Below are 17,135 nucleotides of genomic sequence, written 5' to 3'. Positions count from 1 at the left end.
GGGCGAGGTATGTACTAAGTACGGAGTGGCAGCCATTAATATATATTCCCTTACCCCATTTTCAATCATCCATGTCTAGTGAAGAAAATATCTATAAAAAGATACCGGATGCAATTCATTCCTTGTGCCGAGTACTCCATAGCCTATACGAAGTACACGCCTAAAATACAACTAGAGGATATGTCATGCTATGCGGAATACGGAGTAGAATTCTAGTTATTATTCAAGTTCCACCGGAGATATCATACATGGAATGCCCAAGAAAGCCTAAGAAAAGATGTACACCATACCAGCACGGTCCACGCTCACAACCATACCATACGGCACACGCAAAACCGCCACATCTTGAATAATATCCAGATGGCTCTTCAATAACATCTGCTGCTGCAGGCTGATGACCGTACTACGCGGCGGTCGGGGGGTGGCTCCCTTCCTAGTATCTCGAGAACTGCCAGTGCCGGAAGAGCTAGGAAGGTGCTCGGTGGTAACCACGAGACTAGGGCCGGGCTGGGACTGCTCATAGTGCGGCTTGCCGCTGGCACTACCATCTGAGACGACGTCTAACCCGCTGACTATTGAGGAGAGGTCCGGTCGAGCGAGATCCCAGAACCGGATCTTCCGGTCGCATCCTGCGGAGATGATGTACCCACATTTCGTGTTAGAGTCTTTGTCTTCGCCAGGGGCATTGAGGCCGACCGCAAACGCCCAAATGCCGAGTCGATCGCCAGCCGGATTATTGGAAGATGAGGTACCCGGTTCCGGGCCGTTTGCTGCAAAGCGACTCAGCATCCCTTCTGGCCTGTCGCCATCGACCCGCCACGCCTCGTAATCACTCGGCACGACAGGCGTCGGGTAGGCTTGAGGGGCGCGGGAACCTTGATGAGTGCCACTGGGGCCATTGTTGCCAACGCCCAGTGGGGTCGCTCGGTAAACCTCGCGACAGCGGAACTTCTCGATATCCCACACCGTGATTTCATTACCGTGGCTGCCGCTAGTGGATACGCAAACCCAGCGTCCACGGGCCTTGACAGGATGTAGCTGGATCTGGTTAATGGCACCCCAGCCCGGAAGACCCCATGCCTTCAACCGGACGCGGAACCGGAGATCCCACAGGTCGAGGATTCCATGAGTTGTGCCGACCAGTAGCCAGTGGTGCCTGTGGTCGCAACAGAATGTAGTTAGAGTTCCATGGTGAACTGGATTTCCCAGGGTGTAGATCGGAAGCATGGTTTTCATGTCCAACGCAATGATGCGACAAGTGTTGGTCGCAATAATCAAGGTGGACTGCCCTTCATCACGGAAGTGGTCCATCCAAACCGCGTATTCGGGTGATCCGTCTTCGGCTATAGGAAGCTGATATTCGCGAACAATTTGAAGCTTGCCATATCGGACGGCCGTCTGACTGACTTTCTGGTAGTCGACTCGAACGGCATGAATGCTGCCATCGGTGGCCGCACTGACAAAAGTGTAGGTATTCTCAACGAAGGTCAAAGCCTTCACACGTGAGCCCGTTGCATGACGGTGAGTTTGACGGGATCGAGGGGTTAAATTCCTTTCAAGACGAGTTGTATCCCAAATCTTCACCGTGCTATCATCGGATGCGGTAGCAAAGAAGGAGTGATCTGGTGCTACCACGACACGATTGATTGGGGCACTGTGTTCGCCAAAAGTCGCGACCAGATTCCCTTCGGGCTTCCAGATCTTACTTTGCTCTTGATCACTGGCGCTGCGGATCGGTTGGCGGGAGTCGACTTCTTTGACATATGGCCCTAAGTCAAATAGGTCCGTCGGGTAGTTTTCCTCGAAGACATTGTCTAGCAGTCGTAGAACCGTAGGGTTGTTGCCTCCATATGAATGGTGCGCACGATATTTTTGCGATATTACTTGGGTTGTTTTGTGCTCGGTTGAGAGCAATGGTGTCAATGGTCGGGGTGTGCCTCCTCTTTGGACAGGTGCGTCTACCTTTCCAAAGGCGTTCGCGGAGCTTGTGCCCGTTTCAGCGTAGGCTTTGGCGGTGTCTTTGCGACTCAACAAACTCATCGCGCTAGACTTTTTATGTACACGATCGGATATACTGCGGGTGTCTGCATTAGTTGATGGCAATGGGCCGTCTTGTCCAGGACCCGGTCGGCGACTGGAAAGCCGTTGGTCCTTATCAAGGTTCGGAGGGGACAGTGGACGAGACGAAGGTTCTCCGGCCGGCGACGACGCTACTGGAGACGACGACAATGAAGAAGTGTCATTTCCGTCCAAGATAGGAACATGCGAGGTACGTCTTGTCTCTTTCGATAGTTGGCTTTTCGACCGCAAGTGCTTGCGGTGAGCACTGGGCATTCGCTCAATGGTTGTAGAAGCATCAAGCAAAGCATCTGCGATCGTTCTCGGTCTTGGATCGTCGACGTGGCCGTCTACGTCCAGGGAAATTGCTCGCGACTGATCTTTAATTTCCTTATCAAAGAACACAGTCTGGGGCTTGACTCCATGTTGTGTCAAACTGACAATGTCGTTCAAAGGCGCAGTTGAATGGACATCGGTTTCTCTCGATTGCCGCAAGGAGACCCTCCAAATGTAGTCTTTGAGTGCAAGAAGCTTAAATTCCTCCTCGGGACCCATCCCAAAGTTTCGCAACCGACCAAGCCATTGTTCGTCCTCGTCATTCTTTGATTGAGAAGCCATATTAAAGGAAGGATTCCGTTGACCCACGCGAGGACTGAATGACCCAGGCTCGGACAAGCCGAACATGCCATCGCGACTTGGCGACTTCCAGAAAATACCTTTCTCTGATTTCGACGCCCAGTGGAAGGCCATTTCGTACACACTTCTCGACATTGGCCGCTTGAGTGCGTCGAGCATTTGGGTATCCGAAAACACAACAATTTTGATCTTGAGGAAAGGCCGGATAATGGGTGTCAGGATAGAATGAACATCCGCTATTGATAAAAACTTGGCGGAATTAACCACGAACTTGACTGCCGCCTCTCGAATCCAGATATTTGGATGCCCTAAAAATCCAACAGTCGTGTTTAGCAGATCCCACGTGGTTGATCGTTGAAACAAGCCTAAGTCTGCCATAGCTGCCAGAGATCGAATCACTCTTTCAACAACGAATTCCTCAGGCTCAGTCATGGACTGAACCATCAGCGGCAATATGTACAGCTCGAGGTTCAGGCTCCCCACATAGGCGGCGACGCCTATGACAGCCTCAAAAAATGCACATTTCAAAATCCAGTCCGGATCGTTCAAGTAAGTATTCAAATGGCTAAGGACAACCTCGTTTGTTCTGAGGTTGCCGAAAAAGACACAGAGGCTGGACACAGAGCCCAGAAAGGCCCGCCGAACTGATGCATCCGTGTCTGTCAACAGCATCTTCGTGTGAACCTCGAAGTATTCCAGGAGATCGACCCGAGCCACGTCATAGAGATTGTGATAAGTCGCATCCTCAGTCCATCGGGGCTCAAAGCCGACCGGGATCAACGCAGCCAGACGGGTATCGGAACGCAATGCTTGGATCATGTCCAAAAACCTCAAGGATGACTGAGCCAAGGACGCAATGCATGAGGCATATGCCGCACGCACCATAGCACTTGGTTTGCTGTTGGAGGTAGCAACGAATGGCTGAAGCCTTGGAAATATGTATTCGGAGAAGAGATAGGCATTGACTGGAGAAACCACCTGGACCATCTTCAGTAATTGAGTTAAGGTGCGGATCGCAGCGACCTTGACAGTATCGGTCCGATCAGTTAATAAGACCATGACATATGGAAGAATGCGATCCAATTTAGCTTCATCAGACAGTCTTTCCGCAAATGCAAGAAGAATATCGCAGGCCTTGATCCGAGCCGATGCCTTGGCTGTATTTCGCAAGTTGGATACCACAAGTGTAAGGAAAATCAGAGCACCCCCATCTGGCTGTGACTGCGGTGCTGAAATTTGGCTTTCGCCGTTTGGTAGATCAAGCCGCACGGGGAGAGTGTTGCCTGTCAATTTGGAGACTGGGACATTAGATAGAGCCCCAATGCCCCGGTTGTTGGAACCGAGGAAGTAAGATACTTTATCGAAGTCCACGTAAATTCGCTCAATCCGTTCGTCGGCCTCCCCTCGGTTGGCTGATTCTGGATCCACATCTGTTCGCCCGGAAGAAGGATCGGTCATGAGGGACATGTATTGGTGGAGAAAACCGTAAAAGTATTCCGGAAAGGCCTTGCCCTTCCAGAAATTCAGATATTCATCCGCCGAGTATCGAGACTCTGGCTCAAGTTGGATCATATGCAGGATCAACTCTCGAATGTCCGGATCATCGATTTTTGCTAGTTGACTGTGTTCGGGGCTGTATTCCCCTTTGCGATACTTGTACATTTGACTCAGGTTGAAGATCGGCGATTCAAGGAAGAGCTCCGCAATGACACAGCCGGCACTGAAGATATCCATAGCCCAGTTGACGCCACTTTCACTGGGCTCTTCCCCGGCAACAGAGAACCGCTCAGGGGCCAAATAACAGGTTCGCCTCCCGGAGATGTCGAAGAAGAAGGAGAAATCTGCTGGGTTATCCTCGGGGAGAAATGTGGGTTTGAAAGATGATGAGAAGTCAGAAAGATACAGCCAGTTCCAGGCTGTGACCAAAACATTTTCAGTTTTGATATCACCATGGTAGACATCTAGTGAATGGCAATCTCGAAGAGCACACAGTAGCTGGAAGGCAATCCACTTTTTCTCAATATGCTCTAGAAAAGGCCGTGTGCTAACTTTTTATCAGGCTTCGTTCGCTGGCAACAGTGGCAACAGACATACCTCATTCGATCATAGAGAGAGCTGTGGATGTACTGGCGCACAAGGTATCCACTCGTGGCAGTCTCAAGAATCCTCTGGTAGCTTAGCGCATTTGGCACATCCGATAACAACCTTCGTTCCCCTGAAGTGTACATGAACATTAGAAGCTTGAAATAATAAAAAAGGATCCGAACATACTCGTGATGTTTTTGATATATGGCTCAAGTTCCATGGTTGGAAACGGTTTCATGATAACCTTGATAAACACCAGACCGTTTGGTTGCCTTGCGCGAATACTTTTCATGAACCTGCCACCTCCCATCGACTTCTCATACACCATGTCCGATAATTCAGGCACATCGATCCCCGCCGACCCCGCGGACAGGGTTGTGAGGGAGTAGCCTTGTCCCATGGTGTCGACTGCCCCTCATCTCCCCGTTGGAGGTTTGATGATGGTAATTCAGAGTCAGGAATTGACTAGATTAGTTGGAGATGACTGGAGAGAGCTATGCGATAAGGAGAGTCATGTTGAGGCTGATGAAGTCACTGGACGCGTCGACACGTGCACAAGGCGGTCAGCAAGATGTCGTTGACAACTTTCAGCTTGTCATCCTACCCTCTCGCAATTCTTCCTGTTTCATATTGAATATTGTTGATTATTCTTATCTTAAATATTGATAAAGGTCATTGTTACATTTTATATGTGGCCAACTGAACCCCTCACTAATTGAACAACATGGACCGTTCATCGATACCTCGGTCTTAGATGCCTGCAGTTCTGCCCTATCCCCGAAGAGGAGATACGCTAGGTTTAAAAAAAAAGAGGAGAACAAAAACAAACAGCTAAATTTTATTGGAAAGAAATCCTGGATTCAAGCTTCAACATTCAACGTTCAGCGTCGGTATGTGACTGGTTTTGGCCGTGACCATGAGGGAGACCCGCTAATCGAAGTAGAACTCCAGATGGAAACACACATGGATCATACGGAAATTCCGGTGATCGAAACCGACGAACCGTTATTCGATGTTCTTCCGAAGCTGTTCAAGTAAGTTTTGGCTGCCTTTTCAATTGAGCAGAATTAACGAAGCCCCTTGTAGCTTCATTAGCATGGCCGTGGGTGATATGGCTTACACGTTTGAGCAAATGCTGTACGGATCCCAAGGGCACCGCCTCAGGCAATTGGTCCATGCTTTAGCAGATGATACTCACAATCCTTTCATCATTGTAGCGCTGATGTAAGTTCACCATAAACAGGACACTGGAGCTGGACTGGTCATTAACAACTTCAGGATTCTGAAATGGGACTTCACCACTGCCACCGAGGATGACTGGGGACTCAATGAGAGCCGTGGTGCAGCCTGCGAATTTGTTGCCTGGCAATTCTTGTGTCACCTGAACCAGCGCGAGACAATTGAGTTTCTGTTAGAAGAGCTACCAACACCGCGGCGCGGTTCGGCAAATTTTATTGAACCCGAAGCAGGTAATACTGGCCTGGCATCTATCCAAGGTGATACAAGCCAAACTGAAAGCGAGGCCACTCCTCTCTTGTCAAACTATTCTTTTTACCGTCTTTTTGGCAAGAGTACCACGAACACTCAGTTATCTGGAACCTCACAAGATACACAACAACATGAGGAAATCTATGCCGCCCAGAGATACTCCCGATTTTTTGGCTTGAATGCACTGGAGATTGCAACGATTGCCCATGCGAAGAGATTTCTGAGCCAACGAGTTGTTCAAAAGGTGGTCGATGGTATTTGGAAGGGTGAAATCGTTTTCTGGGATTCTTTGACCGTCAATTCAACCAAGAAACCTCGTATTTTTAACAGAAGGTTAGACAGGACAAACAATTGTTTTACGGAGATACTGACAATTTCCTTCCAACAGAACGTCTGATCCATACTCACGCCTGAGAGTACCTCTGTACCGGAAAATCTTTGAAGCAGCATTCTTCATGTCCTTCCTCTTTCTCTACTACGCAGTTCTAGTAGAGAGGAGGCAAGAGGCCGTGGGCATCTTCGAAGCGGTGATGTATGTGTGGATCGTCGCTTTTGCATACGATGAATTGAGTGGAATCATTGATGCCGGAGTCGTTTTTTACCAAATGGATTTCTGGAGTCTTTGGAACCTGAGCATAATTGGAGTTGGAATGGCATTTGTCATAACAAGTGAGTTACTCTCCCTGCTCAATCTGCCTTGCGGCTCGTTGTTTACAGGTCATCCGTGTCAATGGGGCAACTAATGAGGACGCCACAGGGGTCATCGGGCTAGCAAAGGGCAACGACCCCATTATTGAGCTTTCATTCGACATCCTATCTCTGGAGGCTCTATTTCTTGTACCAAGGTATGGCTATTGGTGGAATTAGCTGGGCGACAGGGCTGACACGGAATGAACAGGATCTGCTCGCTTGTGAGCTTGAATTCATACTTTGGCAGTCTAGTAAGTGGATCCTGCATGAACCATCACTGTTCTAGAAAATAACGGACTGATTGTGGCTATGAACAGATACCAGTATTGAAAGAGATGGTGCGATCTTCTGACCTTTTGCCCAAGTGGGAAGTGGGTTTAGGACCCAAGGCTGATAGACAATATGTTTCAGACGAAAGCATTCTTCAGGTTTTTCCCAGTGGTGGTAGTATTGTATGTTGGTAAGTGTGGCTAAGCAATGCAGCCCTAGATAGGTGAAGTACAACAATGTCGGAGCCGAATCGCTGAATTACTCCCACAGGGTTCTTGACCACCTTTACTATGCTTGCGCGTGACCGCTTGTCGCTCAGCACCATGTCACATTTATTAGTGAAAGTGTTCTTTGGGTACGGTGAAAGAACCCCTGTTATGCCCGCTCTTTTCTCTTTCTTTTTTTTTCTTTTTGACTGACCATGAGGTAGATCGAGTGTTCTTGGACTAGTGCGTTTTCCTATCTTTTCTTTTTTTTTGGCATATACACTGACAGTGGCTGAATTGATTGGATGATAGGACACCGCGTCTGAAGTAAGTCTTGCGCACCGACTGTCCTGCGGGCATCCCGGAATATTGGCGAAATGGTTGGCTATCGTGTAAAGTTGAACTGACACGCTAATTTTTTTAGATCTCCCCCATCTTCGGCTATGGCTTGATGTGAGTGCCCTTGATTTGATTGCATGAAAAGAGTCGCATGTGCTTTTGATCACGTTCCAATATGCAAGTGACCTCCAGTTGCATGACTTTTTTTTCTTTCTAGAGGGGGCGTCATTAGCACACGGGCATTTACGGCTACTTCCACGCAATTGGTTTCTGTCACAGGAATGTATGCAAAAGATACTGACTGGAATGAATTGACAGGCTTACTTTCGCCCTCATGACCAATACCCTCATTCTCTCATCCTTGATTAGTTTGATGAGTATGAGCCTTGAAGGGGTAAGTCAACACCCATCTACTATAGTTGCGTGGCAGCCAATTAATTCCTTATTGTAATAGGTGATGCGGCATGCCCGAGAAGAATACCTTTTCCAGTAAGTATACAAGCATCCCTGTTTCTGTGAAATGTGGCACTGCCCCATGGAAAATTCCATTTGGACTGACCAGCCAATCAGATTGGCGATTTACGTCCTAGAAAGCAGCAATTCTCGACGACTGACATACTTCATGCCACCCCTGGTTAGTCAGCGTCTGATCCCTGAATTGAATCTTTCTTTGTATATTCTGGAATATTTCCAAGCTAATATACTCGGCAGAATCTTATTCCCCTCCTCTGTATCCGTCCCATGCGGCTTTTTCTCTCAGCCGGAACCGTTCGCCGTGTACGAATTGTCTTGCTTCGAGCCACTCATCTCCCGTTTGTTGCATTGATATGGGCGTACGAGTCTAAATGGCGACATTCCAAACGACAGAACAGCCTGCTTCCTCCAATATCGGCACGTCAAGGAACTTCTGGAAATCCGACTGGTCCTCGGTGCCAGGACCCACACCACCCCTCCGTAGTTGAAACAAATCGCCTAGGCCTTGGAAAATCACCCAGTGTGGATCAACAAGCCGCGCGTGAGCTAGACATGGGGCAGTTCGGGCAAGTACCGCAGCTTGCGGACCTGATCGACACGATAGAACGACTACGAACTCAAGTGGAGGCTATTGCCCAACAAAAGTGACAATTCCAACACAAAAATTATCATGTTTCTACGGAGTACTGATGATTTGGCTTGTGATTGTGGAGTTGATGTAAGTTCAAAAGGCGCGGTAGAGGGGTCACTTCCCCTGGCGCTTAGGGCCACGCACGCCCCCCTGGACCCTGACAACCAAAAAAAACCGTTCGATATTCTGAACAACCATATCGATGAACAGCCTAATCGAAACAGGCTTGGTGGTCTTTTTCGGGGGTTTCCTTTTTTTTTCATCTCCAATTTTCATCTCCAACTTTCCTTTCTTTTTTTTTTTTTTTTTTTTTTTTGGCTTTCCAACTCCCCCCCCTGTCCCTGGCGTTTCAAGATTGGGTTCTCCTTCCCAACCAATTTCATGTTCGATTCACAAGAGGAGAAAAACGAGTAAATAGACCACTGTGAAGTTGAATTCGGATATATCATATATCATATATATATGAGAGCTACAGTTTGTCCGGGGGAGGCGCGTCAATTACCTGTGGAGTCAATGTGGAGTTTCCGCGCTATGGTATACATGAAGTCAAAGGGATCGAACGGTTCGGAAGGGCTGGCCCGCATACCATTGAGGTCACGATAATTAGTCGTGTTCGTGAGTTAAATCAACTTCTCCTACTCCGTATATTGTATTCTGATTCTTATTCTGATTTTTCGTCAGGAAAAGAAAAAAATATATTCCCCACCGTCTCAGCAATATGCGGGCTGTGCTCATGGTCAACAGGCCCTCGACACACCAATGCACCTCGCCAAGCCGATCCAGAGACTCGGGCTCTGCTGATGTTTCCGTATGGCTAACTACCCTGCATGGGACACGTCTCGGTTGGGCAGACCAGCCCAACAGTGGTGAAGGGGATGGTTAGCCTTTTTCCAGACAAACCCAACAGCCGCCATTATGCATCGTCATAATCTTCTTTTATGTTAGCAGGTTCCTTACATGGTTTATTACGATCTCTAAAAATGTACGGAGTATCCGAAACTAGGCTGAAAATGTAATGATTTACCCTAGATAGGTTATGACATAGTATATCCTGATCTCTCTTGGAGGGGGGAGGGGTGAGAGGCTAACCTGTGTGTACTTGTTGTAAATATGTTAGACCTGGACTGTAATCGATCTCTTGTCCAGAATTACCCTTGACCCTCTCCCTCTCCCCCCGGCCCTTAATGCCCCCCCACCCGATTTTCTCTTCCACCGCAATTACAGACCCTTTCTTCTCCGAATCTGCCTTGTCTATTACGGCGTCAAGTCGTTGAATCTTCAACATCTGTCGGTGTCGATGCGGCGCAAGTTCTTCTCCAATGAATTCATACCCTATCCACTACCCTACTCTCAGCCACCGATGTATGCTGCCGCTGTCAATCACCAACAGCGAAGCTGTTGATTCAAAAGCCTTTACTATATATACTTGGGTTTATCGCCATTCTTTATTGACTCTGATATAGACTAGCCATTTGGATGGTTTTGATGGGAATATACTTCACATTTCTTTTATTGGATTACTCTACATCATGAATCGGAATCTAGTTCATCCCTCAGTCACATCCCCGCGAAGAGAGGATATACGGTCTCGCGAAAATTCATCGGTATATTCTTCTCCCATTTCGACCTCGTCCCAAGGAAGGGTCTCCCCTATTGGTCTGGGCATCTCCCGCTGCGAAATCGAGAATGCATTCGGTCAACTGAGGGTCTTCCCTCCCACGCCTACACTGCCATCACAACTAGTCCCTGGAGCGCCAAATCCCACCTTCGCATTATCCTATGACGACTATTCTAGCGGACAATGCTATCCACCAGTCTACAGCGGACTTGTCAACAGTGCTTCGGAGACCTCACTAGGATTCTACAGCCCCCCAGCCATGAGCGCATCCCCCAGTTACAACTCCGCCATGGAGGTTGTCCCTGGCCAGAACGTCTTCCCAGCCCAAATGACCGATATTTGGATGCACACGCCTTGCTCGGGGCCGACAACTCCATCGGATGTTAACCCGGTCACTGTAGCGAACGGAGCCGCAGGACAATGGGACCAGAATGTGTTTCCGGATGCATGCATCACCTCGACGATGCCCCTATTGCCAGTTAACAATATTGCCTACCTCGGAGCGATGGGCGAGGAGGTTGGATACGGATCCTCTGGGCACAACATCAACACCGGGCAAGTGGTGCCGCAACCTCAAGCATCCGAAGGACCCGATATTGCCACGAACTCGAGCAAAAGAGAGCGCGGCTCCTCAAACGATAGGCTGATGTCTGCCAGTGGCCTGGAATGTCCAATTTGTGGCGTCAAATTCACGCGACGTTCAAACTGCAAAGAGCACCAAAAGATGCACAACCCTGAATGGAGGAACAACCATCCGTGCGAGGACTGCCACAAGACATTTGGACGAAGTGCAGATCTCAAAAGACACATGAATACTGTGAGTAGAGAGACCAAAAGGGGGTCAAGAAGCAGCCACTAATGAGACCTTTAGGTGCATCTCGGGCTTCGGAGGTACACCTGTGACTCTTGCGACCGGCGTTTCAGTCGCCAGGATAGTCTGGCTAGGTAAGGTCCCAGAATATTTATTCTCATTGAATGTGTACTTTTGTACTGATATGAGCATGTAGACATGATTGTGTAGAGAAGCATCGCAACGCTCCGAGATCTACCAGTCACGCTGAGCCGTCTTCGCTCATGCCCAGACAGCGCCAACGAGTGTCAAACAAGCGCCGCTCAGCTAGTTAATGGCATAGACAGTCAATTCCATTCTGCCTGTCTAAATCAGTACCGGAGGGGGATATCATCCTTTGGTTATGATATTTACGGGTTGCACGGTTTTGCCATTACGGGATCTGCTGGTCAGAGTCACGTTGATTTTGCTGTTATTTGCTTTTATTTACAGGGCTTTATGGGATGCCATTCCTATTAGGATTCACATCTTTTGCATAGCATGAAGTCTCATTTCCATGGCGTTGTTGGGTTATTATACGATGCATTTTGGTTGGAATTTTGAATTACTGTATTGCAGGTGGTTGTTTTTGTTTTGTCTTTTTCCGCATCGTTTCAATTCATTTTATTTGACTATATCTTCATATACCTTACCCAGTACATATGTGCCATTTTGAATGTGATATCATTTGCATTCAACCGCATGAGCTGGCGCGCGGGTAACTGGAGTACGGAGTACTCACATCCAATATCACCGCACTTCTATGAAGTAGGTCAATCAAAGATCCATCTGGTCTTTAAAACAGGGATTGGACTGAAGACCAGAGTCTTTTGGTAAAGTACACATACATATATGTCTGAATTGTTATGAATGCAAGTTGATTTTAGACCAACAGCGATTTGGAGAGCGAAAGAACATGGTTCTGCGTGGAAATTGCACTTATTTCCACTTCCAAAGAAGAGAAATTCACAAGATATCCCAGGGAAGTTCAAGGGCAAGACCTCCGACTCAACAACTACCCTCCACCTCCCCCCTTCTGCCCCCCTTCCGATTCCCCGAGGCCCGTTGGATCTCGACTCTTGCCGCGCTCCACCTTAAGAACGCCCGAATCACACGCTAAAAAGCCAGTAGGCATCTTCGACATTCAGTCGATCTTTGAAGGAAGTGAAACAACTCTAACTCTCTTAGTGCTCTTATTAACGCCATTACTCCTCTCTTCTCTAAATTTGCAAATCCCGGAAGAAAAAAAAAGCGCGAATCTAAAGAGTCTTCCAAGTATCATAGGGCATGTCTCACTTCCCCAGCCCTGACCTCTTCCTGCAATCTATTAATCCTTGTTCAGTCACACTATTACGGGAAAATATATATATATATATAGTGGGAATCCATTCTCGTATGTTTAATTGCCCGTTAAACTACCAATAATCATATTATTATCCAAAGATCCTCAATTCCACCCCCCGCTATCTCCACTACTTCTTGAAGCTAGTCGTATTAAGTGGAGACGAATGACAAGACTTCGACCATTTGGAATTGTGCCTCCGGTGCAGCCGCGCAGGAGACATCGCGTCTGTTCGCCTATCTGGAAAATGGTCCGTGATCATAAACCACATCCGAATGGAATACCCCATAAAGAAGTGTTGAGGTACTCCAGACCGGCCGATTTGATTCTTGCCCCTGAGACTTTTTTTTAAATAAGTGGGCCCGGAAATCCAGTCATATTATCCAGGACAATAAGTTCTCCGCGGTGCTGAAGTTGAGGCGTTTGCATTTAGTACACTATCGGTGACTTCCCCGAAAGAGGTGATGGTGAGCCAAAAAAAAAAAGAAAGAAAGAAAGAAAGAGAGTACATTGATACATTGATACATTGAATAGTTAGTTACAGAGCACTCCATACGTAGGCCAATATAGCTTATGGAAATCTATCTTGGCACAATATTGCTATGACTCTCAATTTTGTAGATCTCTATGATTTCCATGGAGCTATGACCCTAAACCAAAAAAAGAAGGGGAAACAAAAAAAAAAAAAAGAAAAGAAAAAACGAGGAAGTGTCCAAGCTCGACAATCTTGCCTAAAAGACTCAATGCCGATCTCTACGGAGTATACCGACTGTGCTCCGTATCCGCAATGAACTAGGGGCAAGCCTAGGAATACTAGGTACGGAGTACGGAGTACGGAGGAGGAAACAAAGAAATCCTTGTCCCACACAATGTTGTTGTGATAGGGCTATCACAATCTTGCAATTTTGTCGCTCTTACGGAGTACTACGTACTCCATCCGGGGAATGTGCCCTGTTAATCTCCCATCACTAGTTATAGCGCCACTAATACTACTTCATACTGCTAATAGCTTTGCAATCGTACACGGGCGCCTAGCCTGATCTATCGGATTAGTTATTCGTATGTTCGTATAATGTATAATCTACCCCTGAGTTTAGATTTGGATATTGGAAAATCCTGGGTATCTGCCAAGTTTGCTTGTATGTTGTAATGTTGGACGGAGTAGTCTCATCCCTGCTAGCTTAGGATCTGTTGATACGGAGTACTCCGTAGTATCGGGGCGATATGCAAGGATAATCCCGATTATCGGTCAGATCTGTAAACCTCATCCGAAGTCTACAAGATATGGGGGTTGAATTACTGGGATTTTGTTTTAAGATCTTGGAGGAACTGGATGTCCGATTAAGTGATCTTGTGCCACGGATATGGGCTTGGATATCGCTCAATCACACATCACACGAACTACTACGACTCGTCACACTAAATGGTAATTCTACACCCCGTATGGAGTGCAGACTATATAATCATTTTGCAGGAATCAAGAAATGCTTTAAGAACATGTTTGACGCACCTGTGAAAACAGGCTGGGAAATGAAAAGAACAATAGCTGCTAGCTTAATGCTAAGCTTATCAAACTCGCCATATAGTATAGACAATTTAGTTTCCATTCTATTACTCTATTGAAATGTAGAAATTTTCGATGAATCGAGAGAGCCTTGACTTTTTCTTTTTTCCCGCTGGATCTATCAGTCGTTCTATTCCTCCATCTTTTTTATATCTGTCTTTCAGCAACCACGAATCAACTGCACCTATCTCAAGCCTTGGTAGGCTTTGTCTCAATAGGGGTCGTTTCTTGAGAATCCGAGGAACTATCTTCCGTCTCTGCCTCGTATGTCTGATTCCTATATACCACGATCTCAGTTAGCAATAGACACGAACCTCAAAGGCATAAAGATACTTACCCTTTTCCCAATTTCTCTCTTTTGTGGAGGAATCGAACAACGAAAGTACTAATAATCAAGATAACAGACAGAACGGTGAGAGTGATGAAGCCCTTTCGGTACTCCGGCCCCTCGACCTGCTGCCATACGACAAGAGGCAGCCAGGCTTGGAACACATAAGCCATTTCATTCATGCTTCCAATGACCAAGGACCGCTCCTCGTTATCTTCAGAGCATATTTCATGCGCCCATCTGTGGTAATTTTATTAGGATATCTGCACTTTGATAGCCCTGGGAATTTGTGAAACTTACGCCATTAACAAACCACTCAGTCCGTATCCAGCCCCGCTGATAATGTAACAAGTCCATTTCCATCCTATCGGAATGTCCCAAACTGCGAGCGAGACGTAACTTATGATGTTGACGCACTGGCAAAGTGTTAGAAATTTTCTATATTGCTTTACAGAGTGTTATACTCACAGCACCGAAGATGACTGGGGGCCAACGGCTGCCGTTCAGGATAGTATCCGATATCCACGCGTAAGCAAGGGTTGTCACGACTTGAACCGCTGGAGTGGTGGTTGGTATCGAATTGATCTGGCTGATTGAATACACAGGATCTTTTGAGTTTTTGAGGAACCTGCCAGGTGTCAGAGTAAGTTTGCCGGTAGTGGTGTCCAGATATTACTCACTGTTGGAAGATAGGCTGACTTCCAGCGGCACCATTGTTGAAACATCTAATACGGGTGAGCCTTTTCGTCCTAGACCAATTAGGCATTAGACTCACATATAAAGCAAGGTCAGAAGATAGATGTGCCACGAGGTGAAGATTTTCTTTAGCTTTGACTTTGTGTATGGCTCTCTGTTCTGTCTCCCTTCTAATTTCATTCGCGTCTGGGCAAGATTGACCTCCTACTTCGATGTTAATATGTGTATAAAAGGCAGGGGTTTCAAATAGTAAAACTTACCTCTTTGCTCAAATACCATGGATTAGAGATCTCAGGAACATCGGGAAGGATAAAGAATCCACTAATAGCCACGGGCAGGGAAATGACCCCATCGATAATAAATAGCCTAAACATTAGTTAGTATATAACAAGATGCCGAGACTCTGCCATTTTCTTACCATTGCCAGCCTTTGAAGCCTCCTCGTCCTCCGAGGTGGAAAACCGCGTCCATCAGATAACCAGAAAACATACTGGCAATTCCGCTGCTCGTGTGGAAAATGCATGATCGTTTTGCCAACTCGTCTTTCCGGTACCACGAGCCAATAATATATTGCATTCCCGGATAGAAAGTACTTTCAGCGAGGCCTATTGTAGGGCAATGTTAATAACCCACTATAGTATAACTAGTGAGTTCTTGATAGGCTGTGTTTGCATACCAACAAAGAATCTAAGAACATAGAACTGAGTAGGCGTGTTACACCGGGATAGCGACATTGTGAGAACTGTCCAGAGAAGCTACGAGGGTGTAAGCATACAGCTCTTGTGCAAAAAAGCAGAACTTCTTACCTCCATAGCCGGAATCCAATATCGCGGCTTGATGCGAGTGAGGAGTATATTGCTGGGGATTTCTCCAATAACGTAGCCGATAGTCCAGCATGTCTGCATGTAGTTAAGTTCATTGCCGTACATGCCCAAGTCTTCCTTCCTATAAGTTATCAATATCAACCTCTCGAGATTCAAACATGCATATGGTACCGTACATTCCAGAGACAAATGCATTGTTGATATTGATTTGATCCAGATACTTGATAAAATATCCTATAACTGTTTAATATCATCCAGGGAGAATGGTTTAACTAAACTTACCCAACGATGCAAACGTTAGAATGGCCGAATCCAATTTGAAAAGCAAGTGACGCTCCTCTGGTGACTTATCGAATGTGTCCCAAATGTAGCTGACCCATTTACGCCTGGGCTGTTTCTGAACTATCTGCGTCGCCAGGTCGATATCCGCTTCGGCGGGGGATTTTGGCGACATGGTGATGCCGTGGCAATGGTGAGAAGAAGAAGAAAAAACTTGAAGCCCAGAGCCCCCGGAACATTCTTATAGCGCAGGAAAGTGATCGAGTCCAACGGCCGATCAATACTAGGGACGTACTAACTTGGCGAGGTCGTCCTAGCGCTCACTTTCATAACAGCTCTGGAGGAGGTATCGGGCTTAAAGCCGAGTGAATCATGCTTCAAGTTTCCAATGTTATACTCCGCACTGAGTAGCTGATCTGCATAGCAGGTCGAATGACCGGGCGACTTGTTCGCGCAATTCCTGCAAATATTTTCGACATAATCCCCCAAGTGTGAGATGCATAATTAAATCGGAACTTTACCGACTTTGGGGATGATTTGTGTTGATGTTGATGTTGCCATACCACGCTAGGAACTCACCATCCGTGTAGTGAAGCTCGTCATACACGTGATGGGAGGACCCAAATATTTTCATATCTGATTGAAATATTTTATATTACATATTGCTGTAAGCTTAAGATTTGGTCTTTCTGATATACAAGCGCGGGGTATTGTGTCAACTGGGGCGATGCGCGGCAGATTTCCCTTGGTATCAATGCTAGCATAAAGCAAAGCCACC

At 46.9% G+C, this 17,135-nt stretch overlaps 4 protein-coding genes across 4 annotated transcripts; 2 read left to right on the top strand and 2 right to left on the bottom strand.

Moving 5' to 3' along the window:
- Nucleotides 1–267: 267 nt before the first annotated feature.
- N7516_000693 (ubiquitin-binding serine/threonine protein kinase VPS15) lies at nucleotides 268–5,260 on the bottom strand (the record flags this gene model as incomplete). Its single annotated transcript, XM_057213415.1, has 3 exons — nucleotides 4,966–5,260; nucleotides 4,789–4,909; nucleotides 268–4,738 (listed from the first exon to the last, which is right to left on the bottom strand). The coding sequence occupies exons 1-3, from the start codon at nucleotides 5,177–5,179 to the stop codon at nucleotides 268–270; spliced, it is 4,806 nt and encodes a 1,601-aa protein (XP_057075298.1). The 5' UTR covers nucleotides 5,180–5,260.
- Nucleotides 5,261–5,730: 470 nt separating this feature from the next.
- Nucleotides 5,731–8,894, top strand: N7516_000692 (uncharacterized protein; the record flags this gene model as incomplete). Its single annotated transcript, XM_057213414.1, has 13 exons — nucleotides 5,731–5,813; nucleotides 5,866–6,003; nucleotides 6,058–6,600; nucleotides 6,656–6,936; nucleotides 7,025–7,112; nucleotides 7,166–7,208; nucleotides 7,275–7,409; nucleotides 7,746–7,760; nucleotides 7,858–7,886; nucleotides 8,091–8,166; nucleotides 8,227–8,261; nucleotides 8,343–8,406; nucleotides 8,484–8,894. 13 exons carry the CDS (start codon nucleotides 5,731–5,733, stop codon nucleotides 8,892–8,894), a joined length of 1,941 nt encoding a protein of 646 aa, XP_057075297.1.
- Nucleotides 8,895–10,406: 1,512 nt separating this feature from the next.
- N7516_000691 (uncharacterized protein) lies at nucleotides 10,407–11,620 on the top strand (the record flags this gene model as incomplete). Its single annotated transcript, XM_057213413.1, has 3 exons — nucleotides 10,407–11,312; nucleotides 11,367–11,440; nucleotides 11,503–11,620. 3 exons carry the CDS (start codon nucleotides 10,407–10,409, stop codon nucleotides 11,618–11,620), a joined length of 1,098 nt encoding a protein of 365 aa, XP_057075296.1.
- A 2,799-nt stretch (nucleotides 11,621–14,419) lies between these two features.
- On the bottom strand, nucleotides 14,420–16,532 carry N7516_000690 (uncharacterized protein; the record flags this gene model as incomplete). The annotated part of the gene is made up of 12 exons (XM_057213412.1): nucleotides 14,420–14,507; nucleotides 14,568–14,798; nucleotides 14,859–14,974; nucleotides 15,027–15,186; nucleotides 15,239–15,283; nucleotides 15,334–15,458; nucleotides 15,515–15,620; nucleotides 15,673–15,859; nucleotides 15,931–16,009; nucleotides 16,061–16,199; nucleotides 16,255–16,312; nucleotides 16,361–16,532. 12 exons carry the CDS (start codon nucleotides 16,530–16,532, stop codon nucleotides 14,420–14,422), a joined length of 1,506 nt encoding a protein of 501 aa, XP_057075295.1.
- Between the last annotated feature and the right edge of the window lie 603 nt (nucleotides 16,533–17,135).

This window comes from Penicillium verrucosum (genome assembly GCF_028828655.1).
Source record: "Penicillium verrucosum strain IBT 35672 chromosome Unknown utg000001l_segment0_segment0, whole genome shotgun sequence".
NCBI lineage: Eukaryota > Fungi > Ascomycota > Eurotiomycetes > Eurotiales > Aspergillaceae > Penicillium > Penicillium verrucosum.
This window is presented reverse-complemented; position numbering and strand designations above follow the sequence as displayed.